Here is an 18,810-nt window from a genome sequence, read left to right as displayed (position 1 = left end):
GTCACATGCATAAAAACCCCTGCTGCTACCCAAATAAATGTGTGGATTAAGCTGTCAATATGCATGAACTGAAGTCAAGCTTCAAACCTTTTGTGCTTTAAGGAACTGTTCTAGATGTGGATATATTAAACAAATTGCCTGTTGGATCAAGCTATATCTTAAGAACTAGAAACCCAACCTGTTTTTCTTGCAGCTGCTGCTGCTCCCCTAAAAACCACTGCAGGTGTTCTGACATTTTTTTAAGAGCTCTTGGTTTTCTCATCTCTTTACAGGCAACAATTGGCATTGACTTCTTATCGAAAACCATGTACTTGGAGGATCGAACAGTGAGTAAGATTTTGTTGCTTCTCTCTGTGAACAGTAGGAATGAGGACCAGCATCTGGTTTTGTGCAGCCCACACTTCTGAGATCACTCAGAAGCACAGGCTGAGCCTTCATCTCCCAGCTGCTTCCAGGCTGACAAGTGCTGTGGAGACACAGCAGTGGGGATGGGAAATCATCATTTGGTTTGTGTGTGCAGGGCTCTCAGGTGCAGTTTGGGAGTGGCACAAGGTGCTTTAGTGTCATCCTCTGTGAAGGGAGAGGTGGTACAGATAATTTGAGAGGTGAATGATGGTGGGAATCTGGAGAAAGGGGAACCATGCTTAACCCCTTCAGCTTTTGATGCCACAAGACAGAAAGGTAAAGCACAAATTGCCAGATGTGGCCAGTTAATAGCTGGCTCCATCTTCTTAATGCTCCTTGTTTAAAAAGAAGGTGGTCCCTGATGAGTTCATAAATGAGACTCGTTTCCTTGCTTGGTGCAGTTTTAGCTCATCAAATGAAATCACTCCTCTGTGCAAGCAAAGCTGTGATTTCAAATGAGCTCAGATTCTTAATTAAGAAATTCAGCCTCAGTTGAGCTATTTACAGAATCAAAACTGCAGTGCTGCAGAAGCTTGTGGTACTGGATAAACTCTCAGTAAGTGGGGTTGGATAAACCCCCAGTAAATGGGATTGCATGGAAAGAGCATGAGGGATGAAATGTGCTTTCCATGGCCAAACTGGCTCTTGCACACCTTGCCATAAACGTTGCTTTTAGTGTGTCTTACCTTTTCTTCCAGAACCTTGCTGGTAAGAGCTGTTCAGCCTCTCTGTGCATGTTACTTTGCAGTTTAGAGTTACAACGAGCATTTTATCCTCAAAAAGCTTGACATGAGTAGCTTTCCCAGTTTTTCCACCAGCAACCATCCTTCATGCTGCTGGAGGTTGCCTGTGTGAGTCCTGAGGAAGGAGAGCAGAGCATGAATCTGTCGTGTAGGGAGAACTGCAGGTGAACATTTCACAGAATCACAGAGGCTGGAAAAGCCCTCCAAGATCAAGGCCAACCATTCCCCAGCACTGCCAAAGCCACCACTAAGCCACGTCCCCAAGTGCCACATCCACACACTTCTGATCATTTCCAGGGGTGATGATTCCAACACTTCAGCTGTAGCTTTCTTGTTGGTCCTCTGAGTTTGGAAGCTGAGCCATTCCACTCCTCCCCTTTTGGAAGGGAAGCATTTTTTGGGAAGCTGCACCCCCCCAGTCTGGCTATTACCCCTGGGGAAAGATTGCTGTAAGGAGACAGTGTCCTGCTGCTCCCAGTCCCCAGGCACCTCCTGCATGAGTTTATCCTTTTTATTTAGCTTTTTTGGAAAAAAGTAAAACATTTCTTTACTCTTTTCTTTTTAGTGGCAGTTTGGCTTTTTTAATTTTCTCCCACCCACAGATCAGGTTGCAGCTGTGGGATACTGCGGGTCAGGAACGTTTCCGTAGCCTCATTCCCAGTTACATCCGTGACTCTGCCGCTGCTGTAGTAGTTTACGATATCACAAGTAGGTATTTTGCACTGGGTTTGACCTTTTTTCTTATTTTTCTTGCTTGTTTGACTGATTTTGTTAGGTACGGTTGCAATTATGGGACACAGCAGGTCAAGAGCGGTTCAGGAGCTTGATTCCTAGCTACATTCGTGACTCCACTGTTGCAGTTGTTGTTTATGATATCACAAGTGAGTGGGGGGAATTCTGCATTTCTAATACTCTGCCCTTTTCATCCTCTAGCTTAGCTTTGCATGTCCTCTCACGTCATCTGCTTGGGCTTCATCCTGGCATGACAAAAACGTGGTTTCTCTGCTTGTCTTACACAAGCCCCGTGGTTGCTGCTGTTGTAATGTATAAAATGTCTCACAAACGCCTTTTTAACCCTTCCCTACCCCATTTTCTCCAGTCCTCCAGTCCTGCCTGCTCTTGTTGCACTCTTCCATCTGCCTTTTGGTCATAACATCACCTGTGACTTTCGGTCCTCGTGTCCATTGGTATCTGAATTCTCAATTTGGAGACTTTTGTAGCTTGCTCCACTTCATTCACCCTCCCCCACCAAACGAAATCTGGGCACGGGCTGGCGGGGAGAACGCATTAACATCACATTTGCCTTGGAATCAGCCACTCTCACATGCTGCAAGATGTAAAACTTACCACTAAGCCCTTACCCTTTAACAATTGCTCTTTCATTTCTTACTAAGGTATGTACATTTTTGTCAACTAAAATATTAGTGCTTCTTCAGCCCTGCTCCTTCTGTCCCTCCCCTCAGTTCAGACACCCCTTAACTTACCGGTTCCTGCATTGACAAAGAGCAGAAATTCTATTTTAGGGGAACTAAACCTTCAGACAATTTCAGTTCTAAACCAGAACTGACTCAGAACAATGGCCTTATTCTACACAAATGCTTAAGTTCTTGTCCTTTGATTTATATATACTAGAAGATTACAGCCAGGAATAGAGGCTTTACCTGGAAAAGATCTAATTGTTAAAAATGGAACTTTCCTTTGAGCTAAAATTATAGGTTAGCTGTGAACTCTGAATTTTTTCCTGACCCAGCAAATTCAATATTGGCAAGCAGTAAAGAGAATTAAAACTGGCAAGTGATCAAGTCTTGGCTGTCTAGCACACAATATATTACTTTGCAGTAGAAGCCATTAAAAAAAAAAAAAAAAATCAATACTTTTCAAGAACTGCTGCAGAGGCCCCCCCTTTTTAAGTACTGGAACTGCTTTGGCTGCTCAGATGCTCTTTGTGTCACTAACTGGCAAATGCTGAGCTCTGTGGCAGCTTCCCTCCAACTCCTTTTTCCCTGTGGGATGCAACTTCTCAAGCACCCCACAGTCTGGAATTCTTACCTTGCAGCTTTTAAGGATGTAGCATTAAGTGCCTGTGAAGAGGTTAAATTTCAGCTTCTGGTGTTATGCAAAGATTTAGAAATCGTTTTGAAGGCGAGTGTTCAGTGCCACGGGAGTTGCTGCTGTGTTGTATAACCCTGGGATTCCCTAGAGAAAATAAAAAGTGATTGATTCAAGCGTACAAAACGCTGGGATTGAGGATTCTGAGCAGCAGTGGAACTGCAGGAACCTCTGTAGGTGCACAAGCCATGAGCAGTGTAGAGCACAAAAATTAATCCCCACTCCCTATAGAAAATACGCCGAACTAAAAAATAAGGGGCCAAAACACAGTGATAAGACTTTTCATTTTAGGCGCTGTCAAAACCAAGTTCTAGATGGACTCAGTTCCCTCCCTGGCTTTGAACCCACCTGTAATGAATGAAGCACTTGCCCTTCTGAAATTAATGCCAGAGCATCCGTGTCCTTTAGTGGGGGAGATTCAGGGTTTCACTCTCTGATTCTTCATCACCCTCTTCCGCCGACTCCACAGAATATGGAGCTTTTCTTTCCGAGTCCAGATGTATTTCCTGGTGAGCTGTGAGGGACACCTGCAGTGATAACCCTCTCCACTGTTCTCTGATAGATGTAAACTCCTTCCAGCAAACCACAAAGTGGATCGATGATGTCAGAACGGAACGGGGCAGCGATGTCATCATCATGCTGGTGGGAAATAAAACAGATCTAGCAGATAAGAGGTATGGAGGAATAATCCAGCTTTCAGATGCTTTTCTTACTCTGCTGCTGATAACTCTTATTTTAAGGAGTATATTTAAATGTATTTTTTTTCTGGAGGTGGCTGTGACTAGAGAAATTTCAATTTTAAACTCTCTTTCTTTTGGCTAAGCCATATTTCCACCACAGTGCTGTGAATGAGTTGAAAAACCATCACCAACTTGTACAGATGTCAGGAGAGAAGGGATTGTTGCCTACAGCTCACACCAGTGAATGAATAAACTGGTTACAAATATTTGTTCTTGATAATGTTCTGCTTAATGGGTGGAACACATATCTAGGGAAAAGCGGGACAGAATTCCTCCCATATGCAATGGTTACACCTGGAGTTAAAACAGTTTGGTTTTGATGATTATTTTTGGACTGTGATTGCTAATTGTTCAGACATAAAAGCACAGCTTCCTGGACAGGGATTTGGGGGTGAACACTTGGCTGTTCTGCTGGAATGCTGATTCTGCTTTGGGAGCCAGGTATGCCATGGAAGTGAAGTGATGATACCTGTACAGCAGGTACATTCCATGCAGGAAAAAAAAACCTTTCAGTGCTTTCAGGAAAGCACTTAGAGGTTTGGGATTTTTTTTTAAGGTTTGATAAATCTTAATTATTAAGGTATTTGTCTATGTTTGGGTATTTTTATCCTAACTCAGTGTTTTCTTCCCCAGACAAGTGTCCATTGAGGAAGGAGAAAGGAAAGCCAAAGAGTTGAATGTAATGTTCATTGAAACTAGTGCAAAAGCAGGATACAATGTAAAACAGGTGAGTGGCTGCTGTTAACACACCCTTGTGGGAGGAGCACTTCCGTGGATCTTGGGAAGCCTTGGCAGAGGGAGCCAGTGGGAATTGTAGTCCACATGCAGCAAGCAACACCTCAGAACTGAATTGTTGGCTGAGGTTCTGAAGGATCTCTGACCTTGCATCACATGATTTGGGACTTCCTTCCCCTTAAATAACAGACGAGTTATGGAAGAAGCTTTGTGAGTACAGAATCACACCTTCCTGGGTTTTTGATAATCCAGATTTGCTGTTTAGATTGACAGTGAGACACCAAGTTGGGGAAGCACAGGTCTGAGGACTGTTTGTGATTTCGTTTCACTGAACAAACCACTGAAGGAGGAGCATGATGGCTCAGAATGCTTCCAGTGCACAGGGAGACAGAGCAACTGCTATTCCCACTCTGTTGGAAAGCACTGGAAGTGACAGAAAATGGTTCTGGACAGCCAGAGCTCCATGTCCAAAACATCTACTATTTCTAGTAGATGCTTTTGAATTGGGGAAAGCAGTGAAAGGTCTTTTGAACTGATGAGACTGCAGGAAAATGAGGGTTTATGTCCCGAGATGAGCTGCTCTTTAAATTCAGACCTGGAGAAGACATAAATTCTTGGGTGTCTGAATTCACATATGGAATGCTGTGTTAGCTCCCTGTCCCTCAGGAAGAGAAGGAGCTGGAGCTTCTGCAGAGAGTCCAGAGGAGGCCCCGGAGCTGCTCCAGGGCTGGAGCCCCTCTGCTCTGGAGCCAGGCTGGGAGAGCTGGGGGTGCTCACCTGGAGAGGAGAAGGCTCCAGGGAGAGCTCAGAGCCCCTTGCAGGGCCTGAAGGGGCTCCAGGAGAGCTGGAGAGGGACTGGGGACAAGGCCTGAAGGGACAGGACACAGGAAATGGCTTCCCACTGCCAGAGGGCAGAGTTAGATGGGATATTGGGAAGGAATTGTTCCCTGTGAGGATAGTGAAGCCCTGGCACAGGGTACCCAGAGAAGCTGTGGCTGCCCCTGGATTCCTGGAAGTGTCCAAGGCCAGGCTGGACAGGGCTTAGAGCAGCCTGGGACAGTGAAAAGTGTCTCTGCTCATGGCAGGGGTGGCCCTGGGTGGCTTTAAGGTCCCTTCCAGCCCAAACCATTCTTTATTTATGGATGACATTCCATGTATATATTATATATGTAGTTGCACAAATGGTTTCTATGCAGAAGGGTACCAGGAGTAATGAAATAAGATTATAAAGCACTTCATGTTCTAGACAGGACTAAAGAGTCTGCTATTAAAATGTCCCTTGACTTTTTCTCTAAGTAGCAAAATGATTCCCTATATAATGGGATAATTATAGCAGTGTTAACTCAGAGCTGTTTCACTGCATTACCTACCATGGACGTGTTGGCTTCCAGGGTCCCCCAATTATCCTGCCACAACAGAGGCTGCCTTGTAATTAAGGTTTGGATTCTGTGCTGCAGTCCTTAATGAGTGCTTAGACCTGGGGGTGTGCACTGAGAGCAGTTGCCTCACTCAGAGGAGTGGTGATGATGATGATGAAGCTCTACACTCCTTCTTTCCTTGAGGGCGTTTCTGTGCCCTGCCACATTTCCAGAGGTTCTTTAGCCAAGCTTGTGAGGGAGTTGTGGCTTTAAGGGCCAGCTTGGAGCCCTGAGGATTTGATGGTGTGCAAAGACATGAGTGGATATTCAAAAAGAATTAAAAATGGATTTTTCCTAGAGGTTTTGATCTATGTGTTGCAGGTGTGGACTGGGATGCTCAAGGATTTCAAAGCTATTCTATATTCTATACTAGAATACTTGTAACTCTCATTTTTTATTAGTTTAATAAGTAGCTGTTTAAGCAGTTATCAAAGGATAAGACTTTTAATACCACCACTTAGTTCCCTGTTTCCTTGCAGCTTCTCTATTAAATTGTGTGAATTTATTTTAGTAACATAGCAATAAATTCTCTCCCAGTGAAATGGGAAAGTACAACTGCAGAATGGATCCCCTTCCCATAACCTGTGTAAAATCCTTAATAAGCTGAATGCAAATTTGACCTTCCCATAACTGATAACTTCTCTCCACAATATATTCTGATCCTGCAGAACAATCGCTGCCTAAGTTCATTTTCATACAGAATTTTCATCCAGAAACAGCTGAATTTCCTGGCCTGCTTGGGGAGGGAATGGCTGTGATTTTTCCAGCTGCTTCTTATCAGTGGGAGTCCAGGGGACTTTTGTCCTTGGGTGCTGCTTTTAGCTTCTGGTTCATCCTTTTCTGCTGGAAGGCAGCACGGATTTGAGGGAAGGGCACTGCCTCCAGGTCTGTGCTCCCTGCAGCTGTCCTGCAGATCCAGAGGGCCTGGCTTTGTGCTGGGACCCAGCAGGTGAGATGCTCTGTACTTCCAACAGCAGCTATTCCAGTGCCAGGATCTTCCACCAGCAAAGCAGCAGAGGGGACCGTGCTGCTGCCAGGCCTTTTCTGCCATTCCCTGTGGAATGGGAAAGGGGAGAGCTCTGAGGATGGCACCTCAGTGCTGAGTGCTGTTGGATCTGTGACTGCAGAGCTGTTTGCAGTCCCCAAGGTCCTTCTGGCTTTGGGCAGGCGGTCTTGAAGGAAAAATGAGTGGATATTGGGGAATTAAAGTGCTGGTAGTGTTAGTGTGGGGTTAAACTGATGCAGCAGAGGGGAAAAGATTGCTTTTTGGATCCTGCAAAGACTGACTGCCAGGGGAGCCTTAAGCTGGAGAAGAGAAGTAGATAGCTTGCTCCTTTTAATGCAGAGAATTGTAGTCTCTGATTCATTCTGTCAGCCCTGAATAAGCTTTCAAAGACTTTGCGATTCCTGCTCTGTCTCAGCAGTCTGTATTTCAGGGAATCTTATTGTTAGTCCGTGGATTTCATGCCCAGAATATGTCAGGGTTCATTTTGCTGTCTTGTAGAAAGAGAGGGGAGGGAGAGCCCTTGGGTTCCTCCCTCCAGCAGTACCTGGCACGCTCCACACTGGCCCTGGAAGAGATGAATGTGGTCTTTGGCAGAAGAACTTTCTCACGGCAGCAGCTCTCTGAGCACAGCCCCTCTGTAACCCTGTTCTCACAGAGCTGGGCTTTTTCTCCTGTCTTCTGATTCTTATCCATCTGATGGGCAAGAATTATCCTCAGAGTTGCAGAGAATAAGAATTAGGGAAAGATTTTTGTTTGCCTTGCACTGGGGAACAGGTTTCTTACCCAGCTTTTCCATCTGGCCAGTGATCCTCCTGTCCTTTCCATATTGCTGCTGGAGTGTGGCTGAACACTGGTTTGTGCCTGCAGTCCTTTGTGACCCTGATCTGTTGGGATTTATTGGCTGGAGTAGCAGAAAAGGCACAGTTTGGCAAATGACTTGAATCTGATGGTGAGAGATGAGGCTTTTTTCCAGAGTTTCTATCAGGAAGCAGATTGCAGAGCTGAATTCTGAGAGAGAGTTTGTGTGGCTTTTAGTCTTTCAGCTGCTGCATTTAACTCCCGCCTTGGGAAAAAAGTCCTGGATGCTCATCAATACTTGTGTTTTTATACCCACACAAACATTTAAACATGTACATGTGTGTACAGACACACACTGGCTCGGGGCTGACAGCACCAGGAAGCTTGGAGGGCCCTGTGGGAAGGCTGCTTTCCAACCATCAGGAAGTTTCCCTAATTGGATTTATTCACATATGCTGGGGCTGATAAGCAGAAGGTTAATAAGAAATAAAGTTGATTTTTCTTAGTTGCCAAATTCCTATTTTTAGTCTGATAATTTAGGAGAGAAATACTGCTAAAAACATCATTTTATTCCTTGTCTTAATGTAAAGAAAGGATTACTGTATTTTAAACAGCCTTTCTGTCAGCAGTGTGGTTTAAATGCAGGAATTCCAGTTGGTTCCATCAGCTGAGGATTTTTTAGAGATTCCTCACCCTCCCTCTGTGTGGGCATTTCTGCTGTTGGTTTAGGTAGAGTTTAGCATCTGGAATTTTGCTACTTCCTGGCTGGCCTATGAGGATTTCCCTGAGGTTTTCTGGGAGGCCGGAAGGTCCAGGTTAATGGCCAAGGTTCCCAGAAACACAGAGGGTGGTGTACTAAGCTTTTTTTACTTCGGAATTATTGGCTGAAATTAGGGAGTTGCATCAAGTTCCGACTTCTCAGACTTATCCTTGGCTCAGTGTGTGCCAGATTCCTGCCAAGAAAGATCCCAGACAGACCTGGGGGCTTGCTCATGGTGAGCTTGGAGGGGGCTCTCAAGCCAACAAAGTCGTCTCAGCTGTCTCTGCAGCATCACTGGGACACTGGCAGCCAAAGCGGGGAAAGCCCTTGGGCAGGGACCCGCGGGGCTTGTACCCACATTCCTGATGTAAACAGGCTGGCAGTGGCTTGGCTGGGTTTTCTGTGGAAAGTGGGTCACTGGGAATAAGTGGTTTAGCTTTGTGTCATTTGAGGAGAGGCAGGAAAACGTGCAGTAATGGAACACAACACGCCAGGCCTGACGTCAGACCCGCAGCACGCGATCCGGGACTCCCGCGCGGCTCCGGGGATGCAGTGGGAACACGTGATGGATGGAGAGCATCCTGTGCAGCGGGGGACAGGCAGCTGAATGCAGGGGAATACTTCTGCATTAATAGTGGGCACATCTGTAAGATCCCCACCCAGAGAAAGGGCTGAGGAAAAGCTGTGTGCTGGGAATTACAGGTCTGAACCTCAGGGGCAGATGTAGGAGATGCAGGAGAAGGAATTGGTCCCATTTCATCTCGCCTCTCTCAAGGAGGAGGAGAGTTTGGAGATCAGATCTTGCTGGGAAACTGGAGGTGGTGTTCAAGTGAGAGGCTTTGGATGCATTTATTCTGTGCTTTATGCTCTGAATGTGGACATAGGATAACCATGGAGTGGGCACCAAAAGATGGGGATTAGGTTTGGGCGTGTTCCTTTGTTTCATAGGAGCCTGAGGCACAGATAAGTGAGGCTTGGAAGAAATCCATTGCATACATCCCATTCTTTGACGCTCTTCCACGTGTGTCAGCTCAGCTGATGTGGTGACAGGCTCCTGGATGGTGTGTTTGCCTCCATCAGCGTGTCCATGCTCCTCTGTAATCCTCTGGGGAGGTGTGAAAATCGAATTCCCACCTGCCGTGGGGAAGGTTGTTGGGGTCCATGGACATCCATGGCAGGTGTGAGGTGAAATGCTGGATCCCACCCATCCTATTTACAGAGACAGTGCAGGAGGCTTGCTGCTCACAGCTGCCTGATCTCCACTAACAAGAGCTGTGCTCTGCCCTTTTCTAGGAATAAAGGTTATATTTGGTGTCAGGATTTTGGAGCTGAGCAGTGTAAATAGTGCTGGGGGATGTGTTGAATCATTGTTTGAACTGTCTCAGCCGGGGGGAGCCGTTGTTTTCATCTGTTCCCTGTGTGGTTCTTTGCAGCTTTTCCGACGCGTGGCAGCTGCCTTGCCTGGGATGGAAAGCACACAAGACAAAAGTAGAGAAGACAGTATCCTTTCTGTGCCTGTGCCAGGCGTTCCCCTGGACAGGAAAATCTGCTGCAGCCCCCGCTCAGCTCGTGGACATCCCAAAAAGAGGGGGAATAGGGCAAGTAATCTTCGAGCTGAGGAAGGAGGATTGGTGGGTTGGAAGGCTGGGAGCAGGGGTGTTGAGGGTGGAGGCAGCAGGGGAAGGAGTGGTGATCCAGAAAGATTCTTTGCTTGGCGTTTGAATGTGTGGAAGGTGGGAGAAAACAGCTGCAAAGAGGTCTGAGCAAAAACCCCTGTGGCTCTTGCAGATCTGACTGACGGAATCCAAAACAAAACTGTCCTGGAAGGGACCTCTGAAGGCCCCTTCTCTGACTCTCCTGCTCAAAGCAGGACTCCCAAACTGAGCCAGTTTGTCCAGGTCTCATTCAGGGAAACTTGGGAAATCTCCAAGGATGGAGGTCCCATAACCTCCCAGGGCAGCCTGTCACAGCCTGGACCCCAGGCAGCATCTCTGTGGTGGGAGGGAGACAACTCAACTGATGGGGTTGGTCTCAACCAAGGGAAAGCAAGGTAGCATGAGGGATGGAAAAGGCTTGGAAAGCAGTATGGCTACACTGGAATCACTGACCTGGCCAGGTGGGTGTGCTTGGAATAGCAGCTTTTCCAGGGTCGTTGGTTTTATTTGTAGCAGGGATCATGGAGCTGGTAAATAGGGGAGAAATTGTGCCTTTGAGGAAGGAAGTCCCAGGAACTGTGGGAGTGGGACAAGCCTGACACCAGAACTCTATGAGAGCATCTGATGCATGGGGAGAAAAAGGATTTGGGAAGCTGGGGACTGCAGCTGCTGAGGCACAAGCTTTTTGTGACAGGGACTTGAGTGATAAGAAATATTTCATTATGCAGGTCCCCAAAAGGTTAATGAGCAACAATCTTTATTCATTGGGGGGGTGTAGAGTGCAGGGGCTGTGGCAGAGAGTTTGATCACCAGTCTCTAAATGGGAGTGCATTTAGGGCACTGGGAATTGGGCATTCTGCAGCCTGCAGATAGCAGGGATGGATAGGATCCTCTCCCAGGCAGCTGCATTAGGATTAACGGGGACACTTCTGCAGAACATGGAGGGTTCAAGGATCTCGACCCATTCATGCTCTGAGATGAAGCTGGCAAGGCTCATGTCAAGCATCTCCAGCTTAAACACACTTCAAGCTTTAAATCAGCCAAATGGACCAAACATTGGAGATGAATTGCTGGTCTTCTGTCTCCATTTCCATGTTTATTTTCTCCAAACCTCTTTAAAAAGCAACTTCAACCCCCTAAAGGAATAAGCTGGAAGTACCAGCTGTGTGATCTCTTTGCCTCTGTGTTCTCTGATAAGGGGAATGCCGGAGACTTGTGGTGAACAGCTCTGAGCTGGGGATTAGCATTCAAAGCTTTCCCTCCTGGGAAAGGCTTCGGGAGGCTGTAGCTGTACGGCGTCCGCCGGGAATTGGAGTGCTGCAGAGGGAGTCGCTTATCACAGGCAGGTTGTGAGCAGCCAGCTCTGCAGTGACCTTGTGGGACATCAGCTGTCACTGGAAGGGGGAATTCAGGCTGGTGGCAGGGCTTTGCCGGCTGCTGGGGGCAGCGGAGAGGTTGAGCAAGGATTGGTCGGGATGGCACGGCCAGAGCAATGTGCGGTGGTGCCCGGGAAGTGGTGGAACCCCCTCTCCCAGAGGGATTTAAATGTGTGTTAAATTTAAAGTGTGGATGTGGCACTTGGGCACATGAGATACTGGTGGCCTTGGCGGTGCTGGGGAAGCAGGTGGACTTGAAGATCTCAGCAGGCTCTTCCAACCTGAATGATTCTGTGGTTCTGCAAAGGGGGTGATTAGACCCTTCAGTGTATCCATGCATCTTAAATTCCCACAGCAAGAGATCAGTGGGATTGCTGGGAAGAGACAAGCATTGGGGTCTCACATAGTTTCTGCTGCAAATTTAATGTGCTGGTGCCAGGGCAGGAGAGGCAGGTGAGAAACCTTTGGTTTGGAGCTGGTTTTTCTGAGCATTTCAGTGGTAAGCACTGAAAATGCCATTCAAACTCCTGCTCTTGGTAGGGAAGCTGAGTTGGAGATGTGTTTGCCTTAACTTCCTCCTTCCAGTGATTGACATAAAACTGGAAAAGCCTCAAGAGCAGCCTGTCAGTGAAGGAGGCTGTTCCTGCTAATACCATGTGGCTTCCACCTTTCTCCAGAACATCACTGCTTTCCCTCCCTGTCCTCTTCATTGACTGCAGTGTGAATATTGGCTTGAACCTTCCCCTTTCCGTAATAACGTATCGCAGTTCATCATCGCTGGCTGTCTCGTGGAGATGATCTTTAGCTTCACAAGCACACCCCACACACACACACACACACACACCAACAAAATGTCAGTGTCTTCATTATTTATAAGAAAAAAAAAAAAAGGCCAAATTTTTCCCCGTTTTTTTGGTTTTACTTTTAAAAAAAAAAAGAAAAAAAAACAAAAGCAAAAACAAGAAAAAAATCCAAACAAAAAAATAGGTACAATTTCTTAATATTTGTTCCTTTTTTAATATGTTATGGTATTGCACTTTGAAATGATGGCAACTGAGTAAGTTTGGAATTGGACCCAGACGAGATGTATGTGCAGAAGAAGGCTTGCAAATCTGACCCATTGGATTTCTCTCAGAAACTGGGAATGCTTAGACAGCAGGCGGAATCACGGGGGGATGCGGCAGATGCCGAGGGTTAAACGCTTATCCTTGATAATTAAACAGAAATTAACCCCAAGCTCTTAATTGCGTTGAGCAGAGCGAGTCTGCCTGGTGTCCAGACCCAGGCTGGCCTTAGCAGGGGTTTGACACTCCCGGCTGCTGGAGCTGGGAATTCTTGCTGAGGCAGCTGGGACACATTTCCAAGGAAGCATTGCTGGGAAATACGGACGGGCTCTTAGGGATGAGTGGCTTCTGGAGGATTTGGGGGGGAAGGGAAGGTTGGATGTGCATTAGCAAAACACTTGCAGGAAACAGGGAAATAATGTTTCGAGTGCAAAATGAGTTTTCAGAGCTTTTTTTTTTTTTTTCCTTTTTAAGTAGAACACCAATGAAGTGAATTATTACTGCCCAAGAGATGGGAACGTAATGGTTCAGCTGTTTGGAGGAGAAAGCATTTTGCTACTTTGTTTTTTTAGGGGAAGTACTGAAATCAGGACTGGCACTAAAACCTGCCAAAGCCGATTGAAACCTTGGATATTTGGGAGAAAGAGGGAAGAGCAGCTGGCTGCCCCAGCAGAGGGGGAATGGCACTTGCTTTTCCAGAGCATGGGCATAAGTCAGTGGGGAAGGGGTGTTTACTTTGATCTTACAGAATCCTAGTTGAGACATCTTAGATGGAAAGGGAGGGACTTGAGTAGGATGGAAACCAACTTCTGATTATGCAGATTTATGCCTTTATTTTTTAGCTCTTTTTTTTTTTTTTTTTTTTTATGTTCAGTCTTCCAGGTTGGTTTAGTTTGGTTCTCTAGAGCTGTATAGTTTGGTTACGTAATTAGTAATTTAGTTTTCTACGGAATTAGGCACACAATTAACCCTTTTTCCTTTGATATTTATTTCTCGGCTTTGATTTTTTTACTCCTTTCAGTGCTGATTTTGTTGTTTTCCTTTGGCTGAGGAATCTGTGTAGAGCTTTGCTGATGTTGCGAGATGTAGCTACCCGAGAAACACGGAATGGAACACACTAGAAGTGCACCCTTTTAATCTTTACTAGTCATTGTGAAGTTGCTGTGTAAGTTAATAAACACAATTGTAAATACATTGTTTGCTGGGCGACTCTGGCCGAGTTACAGTGCAGGAAGGAATTCTCGAGTCTGTGTTGCGATTGTGAATTAAATGGACAATTGCAAGGGAATATTCAGGCTCCTCCTTGGTTCTCTTCTGCCCCTCTCTCTACCATCTAAAATAACCACCTGGGGGAGAGGAAGGGAATCGTCCTCACCACCACTTTCCCCAGGAAGCGGGCATAAAAGAGTTGGAATTCTTCATTCCTGAGGTGAATGCCAGGCTCATGCCCTGCCCTGGGTTTCTAGCAACTCTGCACAACAATAACTTAAAGGCAGAACGAGATGTAAAAGTGCTTTTCTAATGCAATATTAAAGGCGAATTTTTTTGACGTGGCATGTCTTGAAATAAACATCAATGATATGTGACAAAGGATCATTCTTTATTTAAAAGAAACTCTCTGGGGGAAGGAAACCTGGCTGCTTTTCCTTTGTTGTACTGTTCTTAACCGTGCTGAAATGCTTCATCCTGCTGCTTTTTCCTTTGCTTTGGTTTGCTTTTTTCTCCTTTGGTTCTCCGTGCAGCTTCTGTTGGTCCCCATTTGGCTGTTCCCCACAAGCACATCCTTTATTTTTTTTCCTTGCTTCTGATAGAACCAGCCCCCTCTGCTTCCCACAGTGCCAAGCTTTAAGCACTGGATTTAAGGAGCTGGCTTAGCCCATAGGGGCTGTGACGGACCAGCAGCCTGGATGCTTTTCCTGGAAGACCTGAGAGCAGGTTTGTCCAGAACTCGCTGGAAACAAAGGTCTGGAGAGCAGCGTTCCGTGTTCAGCACGGCCAGGGGGCTGCAGGAGCACAGACGAGGCCCCTGGGGCTGCTCAGCACAGCCAGGTACGTTCAGTGCATGTCCTTGCCCATAGCCTGTGCTTAACGTGACCGCAGGGCTCGGTCCCGTCCTCGTCCCAGTTCTCCAGAGGAAGCACACTTCCAAGGTGAGCACAGGAGCAGCGTGCTCTTCAGATTCATTTTTATTTGGTTTCTCTTTTTTCTTCTGTTGTTTTTTTTTTTTTGCACCCATCCGCCTGTCAGGTTTTAGATTTTAATTTTCTTTTACTCCGTGGACGTGGCCAGTGGAACCATGGGAACAGATGTTTTTAATGCTGATTTTTGTGTGGTTTTTTTGAGTGAAGGTCTCGGCTCTGTTTCTTTTCTCCTCCCTGCTCTGGCTTGCTCGTTGTACAGTCCATCATGCAGCTATTCCATGCCTCACGTTTTGTCTTGATAAAAGTAGTTGAAGAAATTGTGTAAGGGGGAAAAAAAAGGTTCCTTTTCTTCATGTTGGAATGTCACTGGTACCTCAGCTCTGTTTGATAATATGAACCAACAACAACAAGAGAACAAATCCTTAGTGCTTGAACTAAATAAATACCTGTCTCATTGGAAAGCTCTGGGTCTCTTCTCTCAGCACGTCCAGCGCAGCGCAGGCGGGAGGTGCAGCTCCTCACGGGGGGCTGGAGGAAGCAGGAGGCTTTTGTGAGGGCAGGAGGAAGAGTTCTGGGGGCTCTGTGCCAGGGGGAAGGTGGTGCAGGGGTGTGTTTGCTGTCGCTGCGGTGTCTCTACCATTGTTTCCAGCGCCCGAGGAGCAATGCCGGGGACGGAGCCCGGTCTCTGCCGGCTGCAGCTGTGCCTTTCTGCTCCTTTCCCGCTCCTTGCATCCAGCTCTGCTCCCTTCCCAAAGGCACCTTGGGCCTCACCACTGCCTCAGCTTCCCTGGGACACGGGTGCACCAAGCCCAGCTTCCCTGAGGAGGATCCTCCTCAAGCCTCCTTCTTGCTGGAGATGGCAGCCAGGTCTGCGGGGCCGGGGAGGTGAGTAACAGATGCTCTTTGGTGAGTTATCCTTTGCTTTCCTGAAGGAGAGAATCGTGGAACCCACAGCATGGTTGGGTTGGAAGGGACCTTAAAGGCCATCCAGTGCCACCCACTGCCAAGGGTAGGGACACCTTCCACTAGCCCGGGTTCCTCCAAGCCCCATCCAACCTGGGCAGTAGAGAAGGGGAATTACCTGGATTTGGTGTGTGCCCAAACACACATCAAATCTCTTGGTCAAGCTCTTCACTGTTAAAAGGACCACAAATAAATTGGTCAGGAACCTGGAACATAGTGGTGGTGATGTGCTGGAATTAGGGATGTGGGAAAAGTCGTGGTGGGGGGGACGAGTTCCTGGAGAAGGTTCTTGTCACTGGGGGGAGCTTCGGTTCTTGCAGCTGGCACGTCCGGCTCCTGCCCTGGGTGGGAGCCTCTGGAAACACCACGTTCACCTCCTGGATTCCTCCTGGCTGCTGCTGTGGGTAGCCTTGGGACTCCCACCTACCTCTGGTACCCCAATTCCCAGCTTCCCTCTGGTGAAGGGGTCTGGATTAAACTGCAGAACCGGGGCTGCCGTGGAGCAGGGAATGGGCGGGGGGCACCCACCAGCTCCAGAGGGTGCTCCTGGCTGCAGTGGCTCGAGCTCCGGCTCCAAAATCCAAGAGGGAGAATCTAGCTCGGGTTGGAGGGCACCAATGGCTTCTTTCCTTGCTGGTGGGATCAGCCCCTATTTTTCCAGGCTGGAGGAGCCACAACGTCCACCTGGCAGCATCTGCAGAGCTGCTGCAGCAGCCGAGCCGTCTCCTCGCTGCAGTTCTGCTTCCAGCTCCCGAATACTCAGCAAACCGAAACGCCAGGGCTCTCCCTACCTGCTGCAGCAGCACCTTTTTCCATGCTGGGCATGTCCCAGCTCCGAAGGAAGATAAATGGGGTGGGCAGGCTGCGGCACAGGCTGCCAGCGCTCCCGCAGTCAGGGAAGCAGCTGCAAACACCCGGACCTCGGAGCAGCATCTCCCTCCCATCTGCGCTGCCTCCTCCTCTGCTGCTCTCCCGCTGCCTGAGCCGGCCTTTCCAGGCTTGCTGGGCTTGGGGTTTCACCAATGGAATTGTTTCTTCAGCAGTTTAAGGGATTTTTCATCAATTGGCAAAAATACCGATTTGATTTTCCCTCTTCTTTAACCATTTTTTCCCCTTCCCCACCCTGGTCCGAGCGCATGCTAAGGTCAAACGTGGCTTCTTATAAAATATTTAGGATCCTCTTGTAGGAGCAGAATGGAGCTGACTGCCCAGGTCGATGCTGCAAAGGCCAGGCTTGGGCGTGTCGGGAGTTAAACGCCTGTGGAATTGCAGCTCTGCCCTTCCCAGGAGGATAAGGGGTTGGGAAGGGCTGGAAGCAGCTGGGTGATGATGCTCCTGCTGCCCCACAGCTCTGCCCTGCTGGGTTGGGAGGGAGGGTTGCGGTTTCCAAATCGAATTTTCCAGGCTTGCCACCTGTTTCTGAGGGTTTGGATATAAATTAGAGCCATTTTGAGTGCTCGCTGTCGGCCACCTGGAGAGCACGTCTGGAACGAGGATGTTATTAAAGGCTTGATTAAAGTTATTGCTAATTAAAGCACTGAAGTGTCTTTCCCACAGCCAGTGGGTCCTCGGATTCAGGGCAGGGAAGGGAGAAAATGGGATTTATTGATGCTCTCAGCTCTGGTGGTTTGGCACTGACCTTTCCTGCATTTATCCCAGCTTGGGAAAGGGGGCTGGATGGAAATGGGAGGTTTGATCCTGGCATTTCCTGAGCTGCTTGATTTCCAGAGGGGTGGGTTTGGATCACAGTAAGGGCCACGTGGCCCCCAGCTGATTCCTGTGCCATGGGATACTGTGGGGTTCATTTTCCAGGCAGGTTGTGGGTATGATGGGCATTAATGGCTTGTGCCTGCTCCTTACTGTGGATCCCGTTTTTCCGAGGGGTTTTGGAGTTGTTCTGAGCTTTGCTCCGTGTTTGGAGCTTCAGCAGCTCTCCCTGCTGGGAGAGAGGAGTGCTGCGAGCCTGGATTGGAGCTGGGAACAGAGCAGGTCAGCCCTGACCTCTGTCTCTCAGCACTCCTTGTCCCTCTGGTCCTTCCCAGTGCCTCTCGGTCGGCACCACGAGCTCCTGGGAAGCCCCTCCTGAGTGGAGCAGACCAAGCCAGGTACTTCTGTGGGCTGTGGTTCTATCGTTTGTGCTTCCAAAATAATTTAAATTATATTTAATTGCTCCTTCATTTAGCTCCCTAGTGCAGGGCCTGCCTGCCTACAGCTGTTCCCATCGGCAGTGTGAAGACCCCGGGAATTGCTGCTGGAGGCATGTGCTGGTCCAGCACTGTCCTTGCCTGGATTGCTCCGTGTCCCTGGATCTCTGGGAGACCAGCACAGCAGGAGAGAAGCAGGAACAGTTTCAGGATGTTCAGGTACTGCAGGGATGAGGAGCATGGGTGTCTGAGCTCGGGAAAAGGAGCTTTTGCAAGTCAGCAGCTGGACATGGCATGGGAAGGACAGACAGTGTCTGGTCATGTTTCAATTGGTAACAAGTTTCCAGATTGTTCCATCTCCCAGTGTGTCTCACCTGGGGTTATGCAGCTTGGTCAGTGAATTATAAAATGGATATTGGATTAGTAAATTCAATATTAGAGTAAAATTCTTCCCTGTGAGGGTGGTGAGGCCCTGGGCACAGGTTGCCCAGAAAAGCTTCAAATATCCTATCTAACCCTGCCCTTTGGCAGTGGGAAGCCATTTCCTGTGTCCTGTCCCTCCAGGCCTTGTCCCCAGTCCCTCTCCAGCTCTCCTGGAGCCCCTTCAGGCCCTGCAAGGGGCTCTGAGCTCTCCCTGGAGCCTTCTCCTCTCCAGGTGAGCACCCCCAGCTCTCCCAGCCTGGCTCCAGAGCAGAGGGGCTCCAGCCCTGGAGCAGCTCCGGGGCCTCCTCTGGACTCTGTGCAGCAGCTCCA

General features: G+C 48.0%; 1 protein-coding gene across 2 annotated transcripts in view; it reads left to right on the top strand.

Annotated features, from left to right (window-relative positions):
* The window catches only part of RAB6A (RAB6A, member RAS oncogene family), a 42,483-nt gene extending 27,072 nt beyond the window's left edge, over nucleotides 1–15,411 (top strand). Inside the window, exons 3-8 of one of the 2 annotated variants that reach the window (XM_015626713.3) lie at nucleotides 273–326; nucleotides 1,924–2,029; nucleotides 3,820–3,931; nucleotides 4,631–4,724; nucleotides 10,148–10,214; nucleotides 12,331–15,411. In XM_015626713.3, the coding sequence (XP_015482199.1) occupies nucleotides 273–326; nucleotides 1,924–2,029; nucleotides 3,820–3,931; nucleotides 4,631–4,724; nucleotides 10,148–10,214; nucleotides 12,331–12,395 (498 nt within the window). In that variant the 3' untranslated portion in view covers nucleotides 12,396–15,411. Of the gene's footprint in view, nucleotides 1–272; nucleotides 327–1,750; nucleotides 1,857–1,923; nucleotides 2,030–3,819; nucleotides 3,932–4,630; nucleotides 4,725–10,147; nucleotides 10,215–12,330 lie in introns of both variants that reach the window. The other variant, XM_015626719.2, reaches the window with a different exon arrangement.
* The last annotated feature ends 3,399 nt before the right edge of the window (nucleotides 15,412–18,810 follow it).

Source organism: Parus major, chromosome 1 (assembly GCF_001522545.3).
Source record: "Parus major isolate Abel chromosome 1, Parus_major1.1, whole genome shotgun sequence".
Taxonomy (NCBI): Eukaryota; Metazoa; Chordata; class Aves; order Passeriformes; family Paridae; genus Parus; species Parus major.
The sequence above is the reverse complement of the archived record's forward strand: the minus strand, read 5'-3'. Positions and strand labels throughout refer to the sequence as shown.